Here is a 22,169-nt window from a genome sequence, read left to right as displayed (position 1 = left end):
GTATATTACATAAAGTTTAGGTGAGCTCTGACTCTTTTAGTTCCAAGGTCAGTACAGGTAGCCCTCCGTAGGACACAGTACCGATGAAGTAGCGCTCGACTTCTAAAAGGTTGGTGATCCTTGCTCTAACCTAGCCGCTAAGCTAACCGCTTACACTAGATGTGCACATGCGCAGCCAGCAAGCGGAAACCATGAAGGAACGAGCACAGACACTGGTGTTACGTGAGCGTGTCAGATTGGCATGTGGAACAATGCATGTGGATTGGTTTGAGTTTTTATGGGTCTGCAGCTCCCACAGAAAAAAAAATGTTAACCTCCATTTTGTGAATACATGATGTATTGACTACTTGCAGGCTTAAAAGAACAATTTTACCCAGTATTACAAAAAGTGTTTCTGAACAGGATGACCAACTTAACTGATCCACAGAAAAGGAATCAATAAGTTTGGGAGCAAACCTCATAAACCCATCAGATCATGATAATTTTCCTGGTGTTGCTCAGGACTTCAGCAGCACCACTTTGAATAAGTTACAGCTGGTTAAATTGTCTTTTCTTTTTCTTTTTTTACAGAGAACTGTGTAGATGCCATTACAGCAATATAACTTATTGAAGATAAGGCATGCAGCAGTTATTCTTGATCATGTTTTGGCAGAAAACCATTTTAATTCTGCCAATATTACTCACAATGACTATCTGCTGATTTAGGAATCTAATTTAGGGGGGATGTTAAAATGTATGTCTGACTTCGTAACTCAAGCACAACCTTCCACAGGAGCCGCTGGTCATCTTCTACACTGAGTTTGTCCATCGCTGTGTGGTTTGATTCAACAAAACAGGACAGACCGTGACAAAGTATGAGGTCTACAGAAAAAGGATCATCAGGGCTGACCTTCCCTCCATTCAGGGTTTGTACAATTTCAGGGTCAGGAAAAAGGACAGCTAACCTTTCTGCAGATCCAACACATCCTGGACACAGACTTTTACCCACAGGTCGATGCTGCAGAGCCCACTTCTTATTCTTTATAAAACAAATGCTGTATACACAGCTCCTATGATCCTTTAATTTATATTCTTTGAGGTTTACATATATCAGAATCAGAATAAAACTTTATTTGCCAAGTTTGAAGGCGCAAATAGGGAATTTGACTTTGGATTCCAGTACTCACAGATAAGCAAATGCAAGAAAAATGGCAAACTACAGTCTATATTAGAAAAAAACAGATAGATAGATAGATAGATATCTAGGGACTCTCTGAAAAACTCAGCATTTTTTCTAAACACAAGATTTTTAAACCTAACAGCAACATATAACCTATAAAGCGAATTCTGATATTGAGATAATTGACCTTAAAATGGAGCCCTAAGGAACTCCATATGTAACCTTCACCCACTCAGATTTGTAATTGCCAAATGACACAGAGAGGTTTTGGTCCACTAAATAAGTTTAGGACCCATTTGGCACAGATGTTTCCATTTTCATGTCCTCTTTAACTCCATCCATAAATCTTCCCTTTGGTATCTTGTTCACCATTCCTTTCATTATCACACAACACACCTGACATTTTTCTTCACCTGTTCCAACCTGCTTGGATACCTTTCTTTATCCTTTTTCTACACTCACTGTTGCTATTGACTGTTAGCCCCCCAAGTACTTAAAATCCTCCACCTCCACCACCTCATCAGTCAGTAGTTTCTAATTGCCTGTAACAAATGGTGAACAGAGATCCACTAAGACCAACAACGAGCTTTAAGGTTCATGAATGCTCAGATGAATGCCGCTTTAGATCTCTGAAAATCAGTCCATAGGGAAGGTGCTAATTTAACATTTTCCAAAAACAATGTCTAACCCATTATTTCCAGTTAAGTCCTGCAAACACAGCTGGTTCTGGTTCAGCCGGTGAATTTCTGAAGCTTCAAACCAGCTGACATGGATGCATGGATGGGATCAGAGGATCAGTTTTCAGCGGTTTTAAATTATTCCAGCTGTAACTGTCAGTTTATTTTAGAATTTTCATTTTATTCCAAAACATTCAGAATAATATCTAAATAAAAAACAACAATAAATATCTTCAGGTCGTTCACAGTTTGGTCGCCTCCATCTGACAGATCTGCAGATCAGTCAAAAGCTTCCTCCTGATGGACACATAGAAACAGGATAAGAGATCATTTTGTAATGAAGCAGAGAAAAAAAATAAACACAGTAAACTCTCGATCCATCATCTTGTTCTGAGATGTTCAGATGTGATACCTGTGAAACATCTGCACCTAATTAAAGTTCACCTGGTCAGGGACATTTCACTCAATGTCACCATTTCCCTTTATATCAACAGGCCCACTAGCCACCAGCTAATCCCAGACCCAACAAACAGACCAGAAAAGTACATTACATCAAAATACATTTATAAAACCATATTGAGAAAAGCACATTTAGTCAATCTGTGAAGTACCTTAAAATAAAAATAGCTGAACTAGAGAAACACCTGAGAACCTGATTTCAAAACTTCCCCTTCTTTATGGTTGGTGGAAAAAGAAAATTTTTTTTTTGCCATCTTTACAACATTTTAAATGTGTTAATTTAAGTAGTTCCACTACTTCCTCTGCTGCTGTACAGGTTTTGCAGGTTCCTAAGCCAATAAGAAGCATGCAGGAAAACAAACAAACAGGAGACCCTGAATATGAGAAACACTGCAAAAACGGATCTAAAAATAAGTAAAATGTTCCTTAAAATTTGTGTTTTTGTCCTAGATTTGAGCATGTATATACAATTATCTGCCAATGGAATGAGTATTTTGAAACCTAAAATAAGATAATTAGACATCCTGCACTTGAAATAAGATGATGAAGATGAGTTGTTCCTAATTTAAGTGCAAAAATCTTATTCCATTGGCAGATCATCTTATTTACCTGCTCAAATTAAGGACAGATACACTCATTTTAAGAAAATATTACTTATTTTTAGTTCTGTTTTTGCAGTGAACTTAGTTTAAACTGTGCCCGCAACATCTGTCATCCATTTTGTCCATTTTATTATTTTCTTGAACAAGTTTCATCTCAGCCAGTCAAGTCATTGTAATTTTTCTTAAAGTATACAGTAAACCATCTCCGTAAGGCATTAAAAAAGCTAAAAAGTTAAAACAAAGAAGAAAGAAGTAACACTATTTTCTAACAAATGACGACAGGTTCCAGATTTGAAATCCTTTAGACGAGATAATCTCCTCTGAACGGTTCTCTCCGTGAGAAATTACATTATTTTCCAAACTAATTCAGCTAAAAACCACTAATCAGGCCCGAAATCTGGGAGTAGTGATGGACTCAGACCTGAACCTTCAAAAGCATCTTAAGACAATTACAATGTCGGCTTTCTATCACCTGAGGAACATTTCCAGGATTAAAGGACTGATGTCTCAGAAGGATCTGGAAAAACTAATCCATGCGTTTATTTTTAGTCGAATTGATTACTGCAACGGTGTTTTCACAGGTCTGCCTAAAAAGTGGATCAGACAGCTGCAGCTGATCCAGAACGCTGCTGCCCGCGTCCTCACCAAGACTAAGAAAGTAGAGAACATGGACCCGGTTCTGAAGTCCTTACACTGGCTCCCTATATCTCAGAGAATAGACTTTAAAATACTTCTGTTAGTCTATAAATCCCTGAATGGCTTAGCACCTAAATACATCACAGACTTGTTATCAGTGTATCAACCCTCCAGACCACTCAGGTCTTCTGGCTCCAGCCTACTCTGCAGGACCAGAACCAGAACCAGAACACGGAGAAGCAGCATTTAGTTCCTATGCTCCACTTATCTGGAACAAACTTCCAGAAAACTGTAAAGGTGCGGAAAGCCTGAGTTCCTTTAAATCAAGATTAAAAACACATTTGTTTAGGATTGCCTTCAACTGTTCTAGTTAACTGAATCACCACTTCTTTGTTCTAATTTCTATCTACATTTTATTCCTACTTGCTTTTATTCTGTTTTATTTTGCTATATTTTAATCATGTAAAGCACTTTGCATTGTCCCTGTACTTTATTTTGCTATATAAATAAAATTGCCTTGCCTTGCCTTGCCTAATGTCACTCTGACTGCTGTCTGCTGACAGCTCAGAACTATTCAACACAACTGGATCAGAACCACCCCCTCTTACCCAGCCTCCATGCTGCTGGAGCCAGCCAGCGTGGTTCTCCTCGATGTATCGGGCTCCGAAGTTCAGTACCGCCCTGCGGTGGACCACCGCCACGGCTGACAGCCTGCTGGTCACCTCAAAGGCCCAGGCGATCCTCTGCTTCTGGGCCGGAGGGTCAGAACCCGCTGCCCGCCCCGACGGCGCCACAAGGTTCTGCACGGTGGAAGTCAGCTTCTCAAACATGCCGTAGTTCAGGTTCTGAAGTTGCTGCCTCAAGGCCGGGTTCTGTTTGAGCTGAGTGGGAACCGAGACAGTGGTTAAGAGACGGTTTGGACCTGCGGTGTGGTTCTGGATCTGGTTCAGAGCACACCTTCTCTTCGATGTCATCTCCAAACGTTATCAGCAGCTGGACGAGTCTCCGGATGATCTCTGCAGCAACACAGGGAAGTGGTCAGAACCTCCTCCATCCAGACAAACGCAGACAGAACAAGGATAGAAACGCGGGAGAGGCGGTTCTGAAAGATTCTCCCATCAGAAGACCATTCAGGTCTGACAATGGTGTTCTGTAACTGTTCAGAACCGAGTATGTGAGCTGTTATTGTGCAGATAAATCTGGGTTCTGGCCATTTTGAAGGAAGCTACAGCTGGACAGAGATCTGAAATCATTGAGAGTGAACTGGTCGATGAGGTCAAACCGGTTATTCCCAGACTTGGTTCTGCAAACTGAACTTTTGATGATGCTCCCTTTTACTTCCAGTCTTGCACTGCAAACACGGAACTAAAAATAAGTCAAATTTTCTTGAAATTAGTGTATTTGACCTTGATTTGAGCAGGTAAATAAGATTATCTGCCAATGGAATGAGTATTTCGACCCCTAAAACAAGATATTTAGATATTCTGCCCTCTAAATAAGACCATGGAGATGAGTTGTTCCTATTTTAAGTGCAAAAATCTTATTCCATTGGCAAATAGTTTCATTTACCTGCTTAAATGAAGGACAAATACACTCATTTCAACAAAATATGACTCATTTTTAGTTCCGTTTTTGCAGTGTGGCGCCCTGGCCCGGCACCGATCCGTCCGCCGATGGAGCGGCTTCCAGATGTTTCTGCAAATGCTCTGAACTGTTTCCCTCTGAACCTTTACCGTTTGTTCCTGCTTTAAATTCTCGGCTGGTTCTATTTTCAGAATTAATTTGTCGGTAAAACCCAGAGAGCCATCGGCTAAAGATCCGGCTGCCGTCTGGGGAACTGAAGGTGATTTTAATGGTTCTCACCATCTTGCGTCTGCAGGTTCTGGTCTGTGATCGGTGCCAAATCTGCGATCTGGGCCAATCGCTCCGGGACCGTTTTCTCAGTCCCCCCTGGACCCTGCGCTGTGGACCAATCAGAGACGTCGTTACATTTATGTAGCAGAAATCATCTAAAGTCTTTATCTTTAGATGATTTGCATGTACACTCAAGACTTGATGTGCTTCTGACCTTTGATCACAGGTTCAGAATCTCTAGGGGAGTCAGCCACTACTTTAAAAAAGTATTGCTGAGATGAAGGCAGCGATCTATGGATTGTTCTCCTGGATAGCGAGTGTGAAGGCCTCCCTGCTGACTGGTAAAATATCTTTGGACGTGACCTCAGGTTGCAGTATTCCTCCAGCAGCCTCAACACGTCGGCAGGTTCCTGCTGACTCTCCATGTTCACCTGCAGGGGATGGAGCAGATCACAGTTTTCCACATGTTCTCGGCGTGTTTTGACCCACAGAGATCTTCCTGATCTCATCTCTTCCAGACACACTGGGATCTCCTCAAGAGGTCTGAGTCTATGGTTCTGTCCCTCTGAAGGTCTTTCAGACTCTTTATTTGAACTTTTTCTGCTTAAGTTAATCAACAAGAGGAATCATATTTCTCCAATTTTAGCTTCCCTTCATTGGCTTCCTGTTAAATCAAGAATAGAATTTAAAATTCTCCTTCTAACGTATAAAGCCTTTAATAATCAAGCTCCATCATATATCAGAGCTCTGATTACCCCGTATGTTCCTAACAGAGCACTTCGCTCTCAGACTGCAGGTCTGCTGGTGGTTCCTAGAGTCTCTAAAAGTAGAATGGGAGGCAGATCCTTTAGCTATCAGGCTCCTCTCCTGTGGAACCAACTCCCAGTTTTGGTCAGTGAGGCAGACACCCCGTCTACTTTTAAGACTAATCTAAAAACTTTCCTTTTTGACAAAGCTTATAGTTAGAGTGGCTCATGTTACCCTGAGCTACCTCTATAGTTATGCTGCTATAGGCTTAGACTGCTGGAGGACATCAGGGTCTATTTTTCTCAATCTGCTGATTTCTCCTATTGTTCTCTATTTTGCATTGTTTGTTGTTATTTCAACTTTTAACTTCTTGTTCTGTTTTTTTTTTTTCCTCTTCACAGTAGATACACCTGGTCTGGCGTTCTGTTAGCTGTGACATCATCCAGGGGAGGCAGATCATCCACTATTACCATATAACATAGAAAGTACTCCTGGGTCAATGTGAGCTTCTGTGCTTTCTGTGTCTCTGCTCTGTCTTCTCTAAGCCCCAGTGGGTGGAGGCAGATGAGCGTTCACACTGAGCCTGGTTCTGGTTCTGCTGGAGGTTCTCCTCCCTGTTAAAGGGGAGTTTTCCTCTCCACTGTTTCTTCATGCATGCTCAGTATGAGGGATTGCTGCAAAGCCATCAACAATGCAGACGACTGTCCACTGTGGCTCTGCGCTCTTTCAGGAGGAGTGAATGCTGCTTGGAGAGACTTGATGCAACCTGCTGGGTTTCCTTAGAGAGGAAACTTTCTGACCAATCTGTCTGGGTTATTTGATTGAATTTTACTTTGTAAAGTGTCTTGAGATGACATGTGTTGTCAATTGGCGCTATATAAATAAAATAAAATGTAATTTAATTATTTTTCACTCAGTACCAGATATATCAGCTTGGCCATTGAAGTTAAATAAAAACAGACAAAGGCCCCACAGATGCTTCTTTCTCCATCTGGTTCCTGACAGTTTGCTTAGATGTTTTCACTTTTTCACTCTGATCTTCTTAGAATTTATTGTTTGTTGTATTTGTAATTCTGTAACCGGGACAGATTATTCTCTTTCCCAGTTCCTATCTGAGCAGGAACAGATAAATAAACGGAACACTTTCAGGGTGTTTAATAATCCATTTATCATTCGTTCATTTTTTTTTTTTTTTTTTTTTTTTTTTTTTTTTACTGAAAGCAACAATGAAAAAAACGAAAAAGAAACTTTTTTTTTTTTAAATAGTTCCGTCACCATTGGTTTCAATTTAAAACACAGAAGAACGAATGATAGGCAGATTGTGTTTGACTTTTGTTTCTTGTTTTTTTTTTTTTTTTTTTTTTTTTTTTAACAGTCTCGAGCTGGCACCATCTGAACATTTTGTCTCAGATTTCTTCTGAAAAGTCTTTTTCCCACGGGCTGGAGCAGAGAGACCTGGGACCTGTCCCCAAACCAGGTCTGCAGGCTGTGTGAACCATTCAGTTAGCCTAAACCAGCCGAATGTCCTTGAACACACCAGACGAGTAGATTGCTGGTTAAAAAAAAAAAAGCGGGTAAAACGTTTTATTTATTTTTTCATACAAACCTATAAACTGTTTTAGCTCATAAAGACTAAAACATATGGCGTTTGTCTGAAGTTGAGTTCCTGGTCTAACATTTTAGTTTCACTTTTCGCCGAAACAACAAAGTCGTAAAGTCCTGCAGCACCTGAACGAGCCTTAAGCCGCACAGCGCGCCTCCCTGAACCATAAGACACAACCGAGCCCTCGTACCGTCCGAAACCGAACCAGAACCAGGACTTACCTTCAACCTGCGGCTGCCAGCCATCAGAAGCACCGTCTTTGTGAAATATTGCCACGGCCGCTGGGTGGCGCTGCAGCTGCACAGAAAACAGCTTTTGACAGCAAGGTAACTGTTTACTCTTCCCCAAACATAACGAACGAAGCATAAACTTTAATGCGGCTTTTAATCAACATGCCAGCCATATTAATCTGTTCAGACAACCAAAACCCAACAATGTCTCACATTTAATGTTTTATCTGTCAGGACCAGTAAAAATGGGCCTCGCACAGTTCCCACTGCTGGTTAGAATCTATTGGTGTTGCTCTGAATATTTATCATCACGATCTTTGTTATATTAAACATGTATTCTGCTGAATATTTAATCAGTTTATTTAATGTTTAAGGTCAACTCGCCACAGCAAGACAGCTGTTGTAGTTTCACTGCCGAAGTGCACTCTGGGAGCTGTAGTTCTGCCTCTGTGACAGCTGTTATCAGAGGAGTTTTTCCCTCTGAGGGTCTGATGATCTTCCTCCTAGGACCTGCTGGTTCTGGTTCTGTTTCATGTTCGTTTTGTCCACTTTTTAAACAGTTTCTGACCCAGTTTTAACCGACTCCATCCATTTTTGGGGTTTTGTTATGCCGTTTGCTTTTTTGTCTTATTTCACTATTAGTGATTTTTATTTCTGACAGTTTCAGATGGATATTTTCTTCGACCAAACACCAGAACCGGTCTGATTCCTGTGTAGTTCTCAGATGTTCTCTTGTGATGTTCTTAATGGTGCTGTCCTCTCCTGTGGTGTCATGAGATGTTGTTCCCTGACGTTTTCCTCGGATGATGTCCTCTAATGTTCTCCTTAGGTATTCTCCTCTGATATTTTCGACAGACGTTCTTTGTAGATGTTCTCCTCAGACGGCCTCCTCTGGATTTCTCCTCAGATGCTTTTCCTAGGATGTTCTCCTTGGTGTCATGATGCAATTTTCTCCTGCTCTCCTTAGGATTTCTCCTCAGAGGTTCTCACATGGTTCTATCTGAGGCTCTCCTCTCCTCTAATGTTCTCAGATGTGGTCCAGTTTAGTTTTGCTGCAGATCAAACATAGCTCTAACATCACCCAGTGGATTAGAGAGGATCTGTACCTCCTCCCATTCATTCTCTCTTACACAGAACCTGACTTCAGTTTGAGCTGCAGAACCAAATTATTCTCTTTCACGCTCACTGGGTTTAACTCCACCCACCTGCTGTGTTGGCAACCCGAAAACAAGCGCTCCTCCTCAGTCAGTTTGCTGCTGGACTTTGTTTCACATTCTTCAGTTCCTGTTCTATCTGCAGAAGAACTTCCTCATTTGAACACGTTATTTAGTTTTTGCCCTCGGGGTAGTCAGCAGGAGCTCCGACCGACCTGTTTGGCACCAGAACCAGTTTAATGATTGAACCAGTATGATTGAACCAGTTTTATGATTGATCCAGTTTAATGAGAGGAACATGAACCTGGACGTCTCTCAGCTGCAGCTCTGACCTCTGGAGTTCTCCACCCAAGGCTCAGCTGCAAAGACCCGATGGCAGAACCAGGGAGGGGGTCTGAGGACCCGAATGGCTCGGATCCGATGACTGCAGGTACCGCCGTCTTTGTCTCATAGTGTTTTCTGTTAACGGGACAGTTCAGCTATATAACTGATTAATCTGAGTTCTGTAGGATTCACATGAACTCAAACTTCAAAGATTGGCTGCAGCGGAACCAGAATATTATATCAAGTGCAATAAAACCTGAATTCGGTTAATCCAACAGGTTAATTATAATGATCTTCATTACCAGGAGGATCTTAGAAACAGGTTCCATTCATCCGTTTACCAGGAAGCTTCAAAGATGCATAAATTAAAATAAACTATTCTTTATAACTGAAGAGGTTCCAGAACATAACTGCGTGTTTACTTAAAGAAAAAGAAGCAGGTTATTTTTCTCTGGTTTTAAGCGCCGCATAAGCTGTGAAGCTGTGGCATCAGAAACTTCAGTGGTTTCTGCTCTGAATAAAAGCGCTTTTTGTGTTCCGAAAAAAGGAAAATGTCAAAACCCAAAGCAGAAGAGTTTTCAAGGCATTTCCCCAAAAAACAAAGAGGAAGACAAATGTTGATAACATTGACATTCAGATGCTGCAATCAAGTCCGTCAGAAACAAACGGCACAAAGAAACATTTCAAAGGCTCAACAAAGCGTTCGCTGAAATGACACGTGTTAAAAAGCTGTTGTTAGGAAAGTTAGACCTTCTTCCTGGTCCAAAAACTTTAAGTCTGCTTTCAGAAGTACATTAGGCATGTAAAGTTAAAGGTAAGTAAAGTTAAAGTTACTGGTTCTCATCACAGAGAACCAATAAAACAACTATTAAACCTAAGTGCTGATAAAATAACACACAATAAAACATGATGTACAAATAAACATTCAACAGAAAGCCTGTTTAAACAAGATGGCTTTAAAATGCTTTTTAAAAGTTCACAGAAGCAACTCTGTGCTGTTTGGTGCTATGTATGTAGCGTCAATGTTTTAAACCATCCATTCATCCCAACAATGGACCCATGCATCCTTTCATTCATTCGTCCCTCTGCTTGTCCGTCCATCAAAGGATCCCCATATGTTCCCAAGTCAGAAAGGATAGCCTTTAAATTGGTGGATTTAAAATCTGACACTGTTTTGAAATATGTGGACACAGAGTTCTCTTAGCCAACCTTAATGGAGAAAACTATTTATGATCTGAGACCCAGCATTGAAATCCTAAAAACCCTCTTCTGAATCGTGATTTGTAGTTCCCATTGTTGGTTTGGATCCTGGTACCTCTGTAGCCCATAAAGAAAGCTGCTTCTGAGTCAGACCAGTGGGTGTCGTCCATTCTAACTGTAAAACAGATTTGCTCCGACTGATTCGGATCTATGTTTGTTTCTGTCTCAGGTGGAAGCCCCGGTTGTTCCAGCTTAACCACTAAGGAGCTCCAACAGAACTGGAAGCTGGCAAAGCAAAAGGAGCGACCTGTCCGGTTGCTGTTTGAGATCCCGTTGAGTCGAGTTGTGGAGCAGCTGCTGCACAAACATGTGGTGAGATGACCAGCAGAAACACAATGCAGTCAGGTCACATGGGACAAATGGGAGAGTCAGGACGGACAGTCAACAAGCAAGAGCTGAAGAGTTAGTCAAATGGGACAACCAAGGGCAAGAAGCAGGAGAGACGGTTAAGTGGGACAGTCACTTGGGTTAGTCTTGTGGGTCAGTCAAAGGGAAGAAGCAGTAGAGACTGTTTACGTGGGACAGTTGGGACAGAGTCAAGTGGGACAACCAAGGGCAAGAAGCAGGAGAGATGGTTAAGTGGGACAGTCACTTGGGTTAGTCTTGTGGGTGAGTCAAAGGGAAGAAGCAGTAGAGACTGTTAAGTGGGACAGTTGGGACAGAGTCAAGTGGGACAGTCAGAAGATACAGTTAAAAAGGATTGTCATGTTAGATAATAATAGTAACCTTGGGGAGTCTGGAGGCTTAGTTCTGGCGTAATATTGAATGAATGAATCTTTCTCTCTTTATTGTCATTGTCAATGACAATAAAATTTAAAAAGAACAACAAAATTTAAAAAGTGCCATCAATCCGTGCATATGTTTAAAAAAAATCACTGTCCCACAATTTACACACCATATAAGAAATAAATGACAAATAACTGATAAAAAAACAAAACAAAAAAAACAACAACTAATAAATAAGAATAGCACATTCTCACACACATCATCCATGATGATTAATGCTTATTTTTAGTTGCATTTAGTTTTGTTATTGCGGTTTGGTAAAAACTGTCTATTCATGAAAAACTGTCTATTCAAGTGGGACAGTCAGGAGAAACAGTAAAATGGGACAGACATGTGGGCAGGAGGGGGGGGGGCAATCAGGTAGGACAGCTAGTCCCCACATAACACTGAATGTGTTTACAGGATCTTCCTCTCTGTCTGCAGGTGTACCAGATTGTGGTGATGCGGTCCGGCAGCTTTGATTCCCACCGTGTTTCCGTAGAACGCCGCTACAGTGACTTCTTCCGGCTTCACCACAAACTGTTGGAGGAGTTTGACGAAGAACTGGAGGATGTTGTTTTGCCCCCCAAACTTCTGACGGGGAATTTCAATTGCGAGAACATTTTAGAGCGGCGTATGGCCCTGCAGGACTACCTGGCCAAGCTCTTTGCCACCCGCTGTGTCAGACACTCAGCTCACTTCTCGGAGTTCTTCACTGAGCAGGAGCAGAAGCAGGCCCATGTGCTGCTGCGAGCGGGGCAGTTCACTGCCGCTCTGGAGCTGCTGAAAACGGTTCTGGAGATCCAGGAAAAGCTGTTGCCGTGGCAGAAGTCCACCCTGACCGTCCCAGCGCTGTCTGCCATCGCCGTGTGTTACCGGGACCTGGATGAGCCAGAGCAGGCGTTCTCAGCCGCTCAGCGAGCTCTCCCTCCGGTGAGACGCTATGGGCTGAAGCCCTACCGGGCGGCCCTGCTGGAGCTGCTGGTGGACCTGGGGTACCAGCTGGGACGTCCCGTGGCTCAGCTGCAGGACGAACTCACAGCCCTCCGAAACGGTGAGAGAGGAGAGGTGTGCTTCCGCTCCCTGAAGGAGGTGGTGATCCACAAGTTCGTCTGAGGAAGAACAGGAACCAAGACTTTCCTGAGAACCTGAAACAGGACTATTTGAATTTCATAAGGACCCCATGAGCTCCATAAAGGTTTTATTTGGTTAATAATCATCATCGATTTGACACCCTCTTAAATAATTGATCAGTTGTTTCAACTGGTCCTAACTATTGATTATGGAGGATTTTTAATTCTTCTGAACAAATACATTCAAAATGAAATCTCTTAATTCAGAAGTCTCACAAATTTGAAGATCAGCTTGATATAAAACACATTATTTTTACAATTAAAACAACTACTTTTCTGATTATTTTCTTCATTCCATAAAATATGTAGGTGTCCATAAAAGATGTAGGTGTCCAATGTCTGGACTTAGACTTAGACAACTTTAGTGTCATTTTGTATGTACAGAGTGAATACAGAACAAAATTTCATTGCATACAGCTTAATAAGGCAGCATTACAATATAAAGTGCAGCAGTGATCAGAATGTAACAATGCAGGAGAAAAACAGTGTGCAGAGAATGTTCAACGTGTTTGATGTTTGATTTTACATTTAGGGTTGGTTAGATGTTCCATTCCATTTGCCTCGGAAATTGAACATAGGAGCTGGGAATGGGGTAAACCCGGGTAAAAAAAATGCTCCAATTAATACAGTGACAGAAGTCGGGATGCCAAATTAAAAACAAAAACAAAAGGTTAGGATTCCAATACGGCAACAGCCAGGAAAGCTGTTGTTTAGTTTGTAGTGCCTCTTTTAAAAATCCTTTAAAGCTGTACTTTACACATACAAACACCACTTTTAATTTGTTCTGTTCAGAATTGCAGCCGCTACATGTGACATTGATTTTAGATGCACTCTTGGAACTGTGTCTTGTAAAATAAACGTGTTTCATCACAGTTTACTGTTGTTGAAGCGAGAAGCTGGCATGTTGGATCTGACAATCTGCCTTAAAACATTTCTCAGACTTTCCGAGGAGAAAATCAGAGTATACTGGCCGTTTATTACAGTTGATTTTCTGATTGGAAGCCGGGATTTCCGAGTTCTGACTGCAAGTGGAACGCAGCAAGAAACCTCCAACCTTCCTGGTTTCAATTCTGATACCTTTGGGTTTGTATAGTGGATTTAAGCTTCTGAGTACTAATACCCAATTGATCCTTAAGAAACAGCTGATCAGTGTTCAATAAAGTGTATTTCACAATTCTGTATTGTTCCATATAAACATATTTTGCGATTTCAGTATGTTCTTGATTCAAAAAAATAAGGTTGATCTGTAATTTTAATTTCTAAGATGTTAAAAACGTTTCATTTGGTCAATTTAACCAACATATAATATTAGGATACAAACTCTCGTGGAGGATAACAAGTTAGGGGGCATGAAAAAGATGTAAGCTGTACAAAAACAAAGAAAAAAAAAATAGAGCAAAGCCATGCAATGAAGAGCTTAAAACAGAAGTTTTTTAGCAATCTGTTGTGAGATGATTTTCGCTGTTTTCTATTGTTTAACCTTAATTAATGCTAAATAATATCTTTTAAATTTGTTTACAAGACAGGAGAAGGGTGGAGAGTTTAGCTAAAAGAACAACAATATTTATGACATCAGAGAAAGCTGGATTTAAATTGTCCACATATAATAAAATAGCATTAGTATCAAGTAAAGGAATGTCAAGTTTAAGATTATTCCAGTTTCTAATGTCTATCCAAAAGCTTTGTAAATATTGACATGAAATAAAAAAAAACAAATGCTCTGGGGATTCATCTGTTGTTTTAAAAAAACCCGCAAAGATCAACATCAAATTTAAATCTCAAGAAATATGGCAACAGGATCCATCCATCCATCCATTTTCCAAACCGCTTATTCCCTCATGGGGTCGTGGGGGTTGCTGGTGCCTATTTCCAGCGTTCTGGCAACAGGATATATTTTGTTAATGATTTTGAAATGGGTGCCCTTCACTTTAGAAGTTATAAGTTATTTTATAAATTTGGGACAAGCACAACTCATAGTTTTATCTTTTGTTTTGGGATATTTCTTGAAACAATCTGTATTAGAGTAAAAGTAAATCCGTTGTCTTATACATTCATTTATAATTTTATTATTACATTTATGGTCAACTAAGCTGCAATTATTTACCTTTAAGGTTGGCATTAAGAGGGTCACTTTAGGATAACCAATAACCAATTATGTTTTTAATTAAGTGACTCAACTCCAAAGGGCTTGCTTCACAAACCTTCATAAAATCTTTAGAACAGTACCTTAGATTAATTTTTTAACAAATTATGATAAATCCAAAAGATCACCATGACCATCCAAAATATCTTTAATGGAAATAACTCCATTCTTATGCCAGTATTTTTTAAATAATGACTTCATGCCTGTAGTAATGACCCTAAGGGCGTTTTGAGGTGTCATCTGTAAAATAATTAATTGTTTACTCCGCATCAAGAGGGGGCGCTAGACAAAAAGAACAACCGGAAACTGATCGTGTTCGATTAAACGAGGCTGGAAACTGCTGCTGCTGATCGGCGCTCGAATTATCAGACTGGGCAACGTGTCCTCCAACTCGTGCTGGCAGCTTCGCTTCAAAACAAACGGATTTAGTTTAATTAACTAAGTCTTTTTTAGTAGTCTGGGTTAGTTTATCTCCTGAGTGATTCAAAGATGGCGGGGGACTCGGTGAGGTTGTCTAAAAACCTGCTGAGGATGAAGGTAAGACCTAGCATCCAGCGTTAGCATGATTTATTTTAAATTTATATGCAAAATACTCGGCGGTATGTCAAGTAGGACATCCCAGACTGTACATTTATAAGTAAATGGCCGTTTTCTAGTATACTGTTTAAAAACATTCATACTTTATCCATGATTATGACTCGATTGTCCAAATTTTTATTCTGTCTAATGTGACAGAAATACTAACTTTTGACCTTAAGCCACAGCAAAGCTGAATCTAAATCCAGCATCTGCAGCTATTGTGATCCAGATTAAATCTGTCTTTCTACAGACCGGTAAACATTACTGATTTTAAAGTCAGCTAATTTGCGTTTCTGCTACAGTGGCTTGTAATGAGAAGACAATGGATCAGTCTTGGACACAAACCTTAATTAATTTAAATTATAAGCAACTATCAGCATAAATGTCAAGACCTTTATGACCAGCAGGGTAAGGTAACGAAGGTATAGTTAATGTGGGCTATATTGTGAAGACTTTGACTACACCAAAACAAACATTTTAACCTGTCGCCCTCATTCTCCAAACTGTGGATTTGGCATTTCAGCCCTGAAATAACAGGATGGCGTGGTCTTTGGGTTTCTGGTTCAAAATGAAGCTGATGATTAACTGAAAAAAAACATTTTGGATCAGAATTATTTCCGTCATGTGACCTGGGTTGAAACAAAACCACAACAATTAAAATCAGCCTACAGGACTTGTGGCATTCTTTATAGCAGGGGTCACCAACATGGGGCCCACGGGCACCAAGAAGCCCCCTGAGGACCGCATGTGTTGGCCACGTGCCTGTTCTAAAAAAAATAAATAAAAAAAAAAAAGCACAATTCACTAGTGAGCTGCATCTTTTACTCAAAGTTAAAGTAAACTCTGACTCTTCTAGTTCAATGTCAGTACTGGAAGCCCTTCGTACGACACAACACCAATGAAGTAGCTCTCAATTTCAAAAAAGGTCTGTGGCCCCTGCTTTATAATATATGTTCTTAAAGAACATTGACCTGAAATCCATCCTCCTCCTCCAAATGTCTCTGATGGATTGCTGAGAACAAGCCGCTGCCTCCAGATGCACTTTAAACTGCTGCTTTCTTAAGTTTATTCTGGTTCTGCGAGCGTGTTGCCTCATAGATGTTCTATCCGAGACATGAAAGTAAGGAAGGTTAAAGTCAGAGGAGGCTTTGTTTTTCGTCAGCTGTGTGAAATAACCATTAACTCTTTATGTCCTGTAGTTCATGCAGAGAGGGCTGGACGCTGAGGCGAAGAAGCAGCTGGAAGAAGACGAGAAAAGAATCATCAGCGACGAGCACTGGTACCTGGATCTGCCAGACCTCAAAGCCAAAGAGTACGTTTCAGAGAGCCAGAGCTGCTGATCTCAGATCAGCTTCAGGTTGTCGTTGTTGGGTTTATTTGACATTAATGAATCTTGATGATTAACTAGATCTAACCAGTCGGCTGGTTTTGAGTTCACCTACAAACCTTCTGCAGACAGTAAACCACCTGTTAGCCTGATGCACATTACCTGGATAACATGTTTACAGCGTTCACAGGTCTGATCTTCCTTCTGTTATCGTTTAAAATGAGTCTTAGATATTTCAGATGATCTGACATTTTGTATTAAGGCTCATTTTAACTCTGTAAGGTCTGTAGAAGAGTCTTGTTACAGCTCAAGATTAAAGGTGCATAGCCACGTTATTTGACTTTTCTATTTATTTATCCGTCCGTTTTTATGAAAGATTATCACGTCCTTCTGGCGTATTAGTTATTATTTTTGTTTTATGCTTTGTTTTTGCTCAATTTGTTAGTAAGTAAAGCCTTCGTGTTTATTTACGATTATAACGGAAGTGCAAGGTATTGCAAATTTATTTGTATAGCACTTTTCAGTACAGAGACAATGCAAAGTGCTTTACATGATTAAAATACAGGGGGGAAAAGACAGAATAAAAGCAAGTAGGAATAAAGTGTAGAAACAAAATAGAACATGGAAAAATAGAAACAAAGTTGAACTAATGATGTTTCAGTAAAACAGTTTAACTAGACACTACCCATGCGCAGCAGGGGTTAAAACAAGGAAGCGGCTAACGGCTATTAGCATCTCCCAGTGAAACAATGAAAAATGGTCCAAGATCCAGTAAAAAAAAAAAAAAAAAAAAAAATATGATTCCAAGAGGGAAAAGCCTGGAATGTCTCTGGGAATACAGAATGACGTAAGTAAATCTTCTGATTTGAGGCTCCTAAAGTTGCTATTTAATTAATAACGTTGGTCTACGATTACACCAAGCTGCTGCTTTATTGTGAGGCGTTACAGAGGGTCAGGCTTGGTCCGACATTATTTACAAGGGATTTATTAATCAAGCAAACCGGCATTATGAGAGTTCTGCAATACTGCCAGTAGATGGCGCCACGTCTGTTTATCGCACCCGACAGGGAAATTATCTTTCGGCTCAAAAAGGATCATCAAAACACTATCAGGATGGAGGCTTGGTGTATATAACCTTATTTTGTCATGATCAAACGTTTTTTGGTATTTTTTTTATAAGTATATTACGTGGCTGTATACTTTTAAATATTTCACTGAAAGCTCAGTCTGTTAACATTTCTGTGACACTTTACTGACCTCTAGTGGTAGCTGTAGTTCCTGCATCACATCCAGTTTGTGTAAACGCTCAAAAGATGGATTTCATGTAAAATCTTAAAATAAATATGTATGTTTGATGTTAGCAAAATGATCCAAACTTAACTAAAACTGACATTATTGTATTTAAATGGGATTCTAAAGCTGAATCTGTCCTGAGCAGATGAAACCATAATCAGGCTGATGAAATTAAATCATTTAATATTAACGTGTCCTCACAGACCAGCTGAGATATGGCCTTATTTGTTTTCTATTTAAAAAAAAAAGAAAATTTTCAATAGATTTATAATTTTCATTTTAGCAGATATTAAAAATTCACTGTTGTATTCATTTAAAATTACTTTCAGGCTATCACACAGGGATAGTTTTTGGTTTTTATTAATGAAGAGATTTAAAGAGCCGGTTCTCCGCGTTCCTCAGAGCAGATGTGAGAACCTCGTGTTACTCCTGAGGGAGGATATCAGTATCCTCTGAAACAGCCTAAAAGTTTAAACAGAACCGACCCAGCGCTGGTGGAGGCGTTGTCCATGTGGTTATTGCTCATGTCGGTGATGTTGGGTTTCAGGAACATGATCATCGAGGAGAAGAGCCTGGTTCCCTGTGAGGACCTGTTCTTTGGCCGCCTGTCCTTCAAAGGCTTTAATCCAGAGGTGGAGGTTTGTGTCTTTTCTATCAGAACCAGCAGCTCCAACAGAACCCGGTTTAAAGAGGTGCTCCGAACCTTTCCTGCAGTCTGACGACGTTTCTCCTCCCTTTTGTCCCAGAAACTGATGCTGTTGCTGAATCCTAAAGATAAAAAGGAGGAGGATGAGGAGGAGGATGTGAGCCACATGCAGACAGACGTCACCGATGAAGAAATGGCTCTGAGGTAAAAACTGAAGTTTCAGCCTGGATCTCCTCACATCGTTCTCAGAATGTGTCTGTAGGTTTGTTCTCTGAGCCGCTGGCTCGAAGTTTTTCCTTCAGCAGGAAGCTGGAGACATCCAGACTGTGTAGATGACAGGAAGCTGCTGTCCACCTTGACGTTAATATTTAATGATGGTTTATGTGCAGGTTTAAGCTGCGCCATGCTTCTAACGCACGTCTTAACCGCGGTCAGAGCGTCCCCAGGTATTAACCCACTTCTTCCTCCAGTCAGAAGTGGGTTAATGAAGCTGAGAGGATGACCTTTTCAACTTTTACTATTGCGTGTTCACATCTGGATGCTCTGCTGCAGTTTGAGATGAACCGGCAGCTTCTGTGTGGCGTTCAGGGAATATACCGTATTTTATGGACTATAAGTTGCTCCGGAAGATAAGTCACATCAGTCAAAACGTGCGTCATAAAGAGGAAAGAACAAATATAAGTCGCACCGGACTTTACACATTTATTTAGAAATTTAATTCACACAACCCAAGAATAAAAACTGACATTTAATCTGGTAAAGATGCTTATTCAACTACACAGCTGCATCCACAATCGGCTGAATAACGTGGATCGTACCTGAGAGGGCCCAGTGATGGACTGGCGACCTGTTCAGGGTGTATGCCGCCTTTCGCCCATTGACAGCTGGAGATAGACACCAGCACCCCCCGCAACCCCAACAGGGATAAGTGTGTAGGAAAATGGATGGATGGATATCTGGGAGGTTGAATGGGGTAAATTAGCACAAACAAGCCACCAACTCTAACCTGGAAAGTTCTCGTCTGAACATTTCAGTCTAATTACGCTGAAATTGGACTGTGAGCATAACGATGCTATGTGCTAAGCTAACAGCACGACACGGATGTGTCAGAGCAACATGAAGCTCATGTGTATCAGCGAAGTTGTAACCCACCCGCCCAAACAACAGACATGTAAGCTAGCGCTAGCTGTTATTAGACACAACGCTTCGCTACATGAATGCAGACTGAAACAGTGAAACATATGTAAATGTGTTCAGTCTTTGTTAATTATAAGTTAATGTTTCATTTAATTAAGTGGTGCAAGAGCAGCATATCGATTTCACAAGCCTAGAGCGCCCTCTTGTGGCTATTAGACGGTAATGTTCACTCCTTACTTCATGTTGGTCAGTATGATTTACCGTTTAAAATTGCACCTGACTATAAGTTGCAGGATCGGCCAAACTATGGGGGGGAAAATGCCACTTATATACGGTATATGGTTTCAGGTTAAAGTTTGCTCCGTGCTTGCAGGTGCGTGGCTCCTGATTGGTCAGCTCGGGCTCACAGCCTCGCCTTCCTGTGTTTCAGGTACGAGAGTTTGGTGGGAACCCTGAAGAAGAAGTTTGCAAAGAAGCGGGAGCGAGCGGCGATGGACGAGGACGACGTCAACCAGAACGTCGTTGAGAAAACCTCGAAGAAAGCTTTCCTGAAACCTCAGGACTGAAGAGATTCTAACTGGTGGTGGGGGGTGCGCGGCTGTGACTGGAGAGGACGCCGCCCAGTCTCGTTTTTAATCCTCCTGACGTCTCTGCCAGACGGAACGAGCTTTAAAAAGGTACCAACAGGACCCGGTACCACCTGAGACCCTGCTGTGTTAAAGCTGCTTTGACCGCCGACATCTTCAGGGGTTTAAAACCCGCGGAGAGAAGCATTCAGGATCTCTGACACAGAACCTGTAGGCCGACTGGGGAGGCTGCTGGTTCAATTCCCACGTCACTAAAACTCTGCAGTGAATCTCAAGAGGAACCAGTTCTGCCTGCTTGTCGTTTAACCGTTTGTCCCGTGTAGCTGTTTCAGAACCAGGCTGGTTGGACTGAGCTGACGTCAGAAGTGCTGAGTTGTTTCTGAACTTTTTTTACTTTATAAGAGGAAAAAAAAATGTAAATTTTTTTGACATCTGCTGTGATGCTTTAGGTTATTTTTTTTATCTGAATGTGTAAAGAAAAGAATGTGACTTAGTCATTTTAAATAAACCTCAACATGTCGTCTAAACGTGTAAAATCCTTCATCCTTAAATATGAGAGGATGGTCCAGAGACTTCCCTCTAGGTTCTGTCAGAACTCACCTGAGCAGGTGCTGGTTTATCGAAAAGGGAAATAAAAGTACTGATGGTGCCTTCAGTTCATCACGTTTACAACAGGCTTTTATTTTGAAGGGTATCTAAATGTTCTCATTGTGTCAGATAAGCGATAAGAAATCACACTTTTTACATGAATATGTACACTTTTCACACTTGGGTAAAAGGTCTTAACTACAATAAACTGAACAAAAATAATTTACTCAGGACACTTGCCGAGCTTTTCAAAATTAAATGTTTGCAAAGTTACGACAGGAAACGGTTTGTTGGAAAGCAAACTAAGACGTCACAGAGGCTCGCTGCTAGTTTCAAATTACTTATTTCTAAAACAGTGACTAAACAAAGTGAATGACTATTAAATTAGATTAAAAGGCTTTTCAAAGTAATCCACAATTAATGTTAAACTGAATTGCAAAGCTTTTGCCATGGGGGCCGAAATTGGCAAATAGGAAGAACTAATTAAAATGTTTAATGTCGTTTAAATTCTATTACCTGCTTAGAAAATTAACAAATCTCAGTAAAAACACCCTGGACAGGGTGGCCAGTACTAAAACACACTGGACTAAGTTTTGCACGTTTCCAAAGGCACACAGGTTGACGTTTTTCTGGTGGTTTAATGTTTTTTTTCCCCAAGAACAGTATATGGACCACTTTATCTGAAAACCCTTCCTGTATTTTTTTAATTTAGTGGATCCAAAGGTATTGAGTAAAAACTAAAACCCCAGTTAATAGTTAAATATTTTGCTGGTGGGCCTGAGATCTAGTGAGGACAGATGCTGCAATCTGGACAGTCTCAGAACAACTGAAACCCTGAATCTGCTCCCAGCTTACAACAATGGGGTCCAAAGTTTTTCCTCACATGGGATAAAATCATCTAGTCAACACGACCAAAAAAAATTATATTTTACAACAAACATTTTTTAGCTGCAAAACAAACTTAAGCATTTACCGTTTGTTTTTTTTAAGCATTCATTATTTTAAATAGTCAGTTTTTGTTGTTTAGTGACAGAGGGATGAGCTGTGGTTCTTTATTGAAACAAAGTTCTCAGTAAAAGATGTAGTCCTGTTTCGACAGACACCTTTTGTACCTAACATTTTATATTTTAAGATTTTAATGTTGGGGATAATCTTCCCCTAACTAAAAACAACTGTGACAAAGATGAGCCGTGGGATCAGGAAGGCCATGTTTGTCTCATGGTGAGGCTAAATCCAAATATCCTTATAGAGTAAGGACTCTTTAGT

General features: G+C 40.6%; 3 protein-coding genes across 3 annotated transcripts; 2 read left to right on the top strand and 1 right to left on the bottom strand.

The window, feature by feature from the left end:
- Positions 1-1,993: 1,993 nt before the first annotated feature.
- Positions 1,994-9,087, bottom strand: si:ch211-218c6.8 (apoptosis facilitator Bcl-2-like protein 14). The gene is made up of 7 exons (XM_021319013.2): positions 9,074-9,087; positions 7,959-8,034; positions 5,602-5,818; positions 5,397-5,495; positions 4,491-4,549; positions 4,142-4,414; positions 1,994-2,133 (listed from the first exon to the last, which is right to left on the bottom strand). The coding sequence occupies exons 1-7, from the start codon at positions 9,085-9,087 to the stop codon at positions 2,116-2,118; spliced, it is 756 nt and encodes a 251-aa protein (XP_021174688.2). The 3' UTR covers positions 1,994-2,115.
- Positions 8,946-12,792, top strand: snx20 (sorting nexin 20). Its single transcript, XM_012867579.3, has 3 exons — positions 8,946-9,551; positions 10,875-11,017; positions 11,915-12,792. The coding sequence occupies exons 1-3, from the start codon at positions 9,494-9,496 to the stop codon at positions 12,584-12,586; spliced, it is 873 nt and encodes a 290-aa protein (XP_012723033.2). The 5' UTR covers positions 8,946-9,493; the 3' UTR covers positions 12,587-12,792.
- A 2,302-nt stretch (positions 12,793-15,094) lies between these two features.
- On the top strand, positions 15,095-20,973 carry mphosph6 (M-phase phosphoprotein 6). The gene is made up of 5 exons (XM_012867580.3): positions 15,095-15,283; positions 16,525-16,637; positions 18,493-18,583; positions 18,692-18,795; positions 20,159-20,973. The coding sequence occupies exons 1-5, from the start codon at positions 15,236-15,238 to the stop codon at positions 20,292-20,294; spliced, it is 492 nt and encodes a 163-aa protein (XP_012723034.1). The 5' UTR covers positions 15,095-15,235; the 3' UTR covers positions 20,295-20,973.
- Positions 20,974-22,169: the final 1,196 nt, after the last annotated feature.

The sequence above is a fragment of the Fundulus heteroclitus genome, chromosome 2 (assembly GCF_011125445.2).
Source record: "Fundulus heteroclitus isolate FHET01 chromosome 2, MU-UCD_Fhet_4.1, whole genome shotgun sequence".
Taxonomy (NCBI): Eukaryota; Metazoa; Chordata; class Actinopteri; order Cyprinodontiformes; family Fundulidae; genus Fundulus; species Fundulus heteroclitus.
The sequence above is the reverse complement of the archived record's forward strand: the minus strand, read 5'-3'. Positions and strand labels throughout refer to the sequence as shown.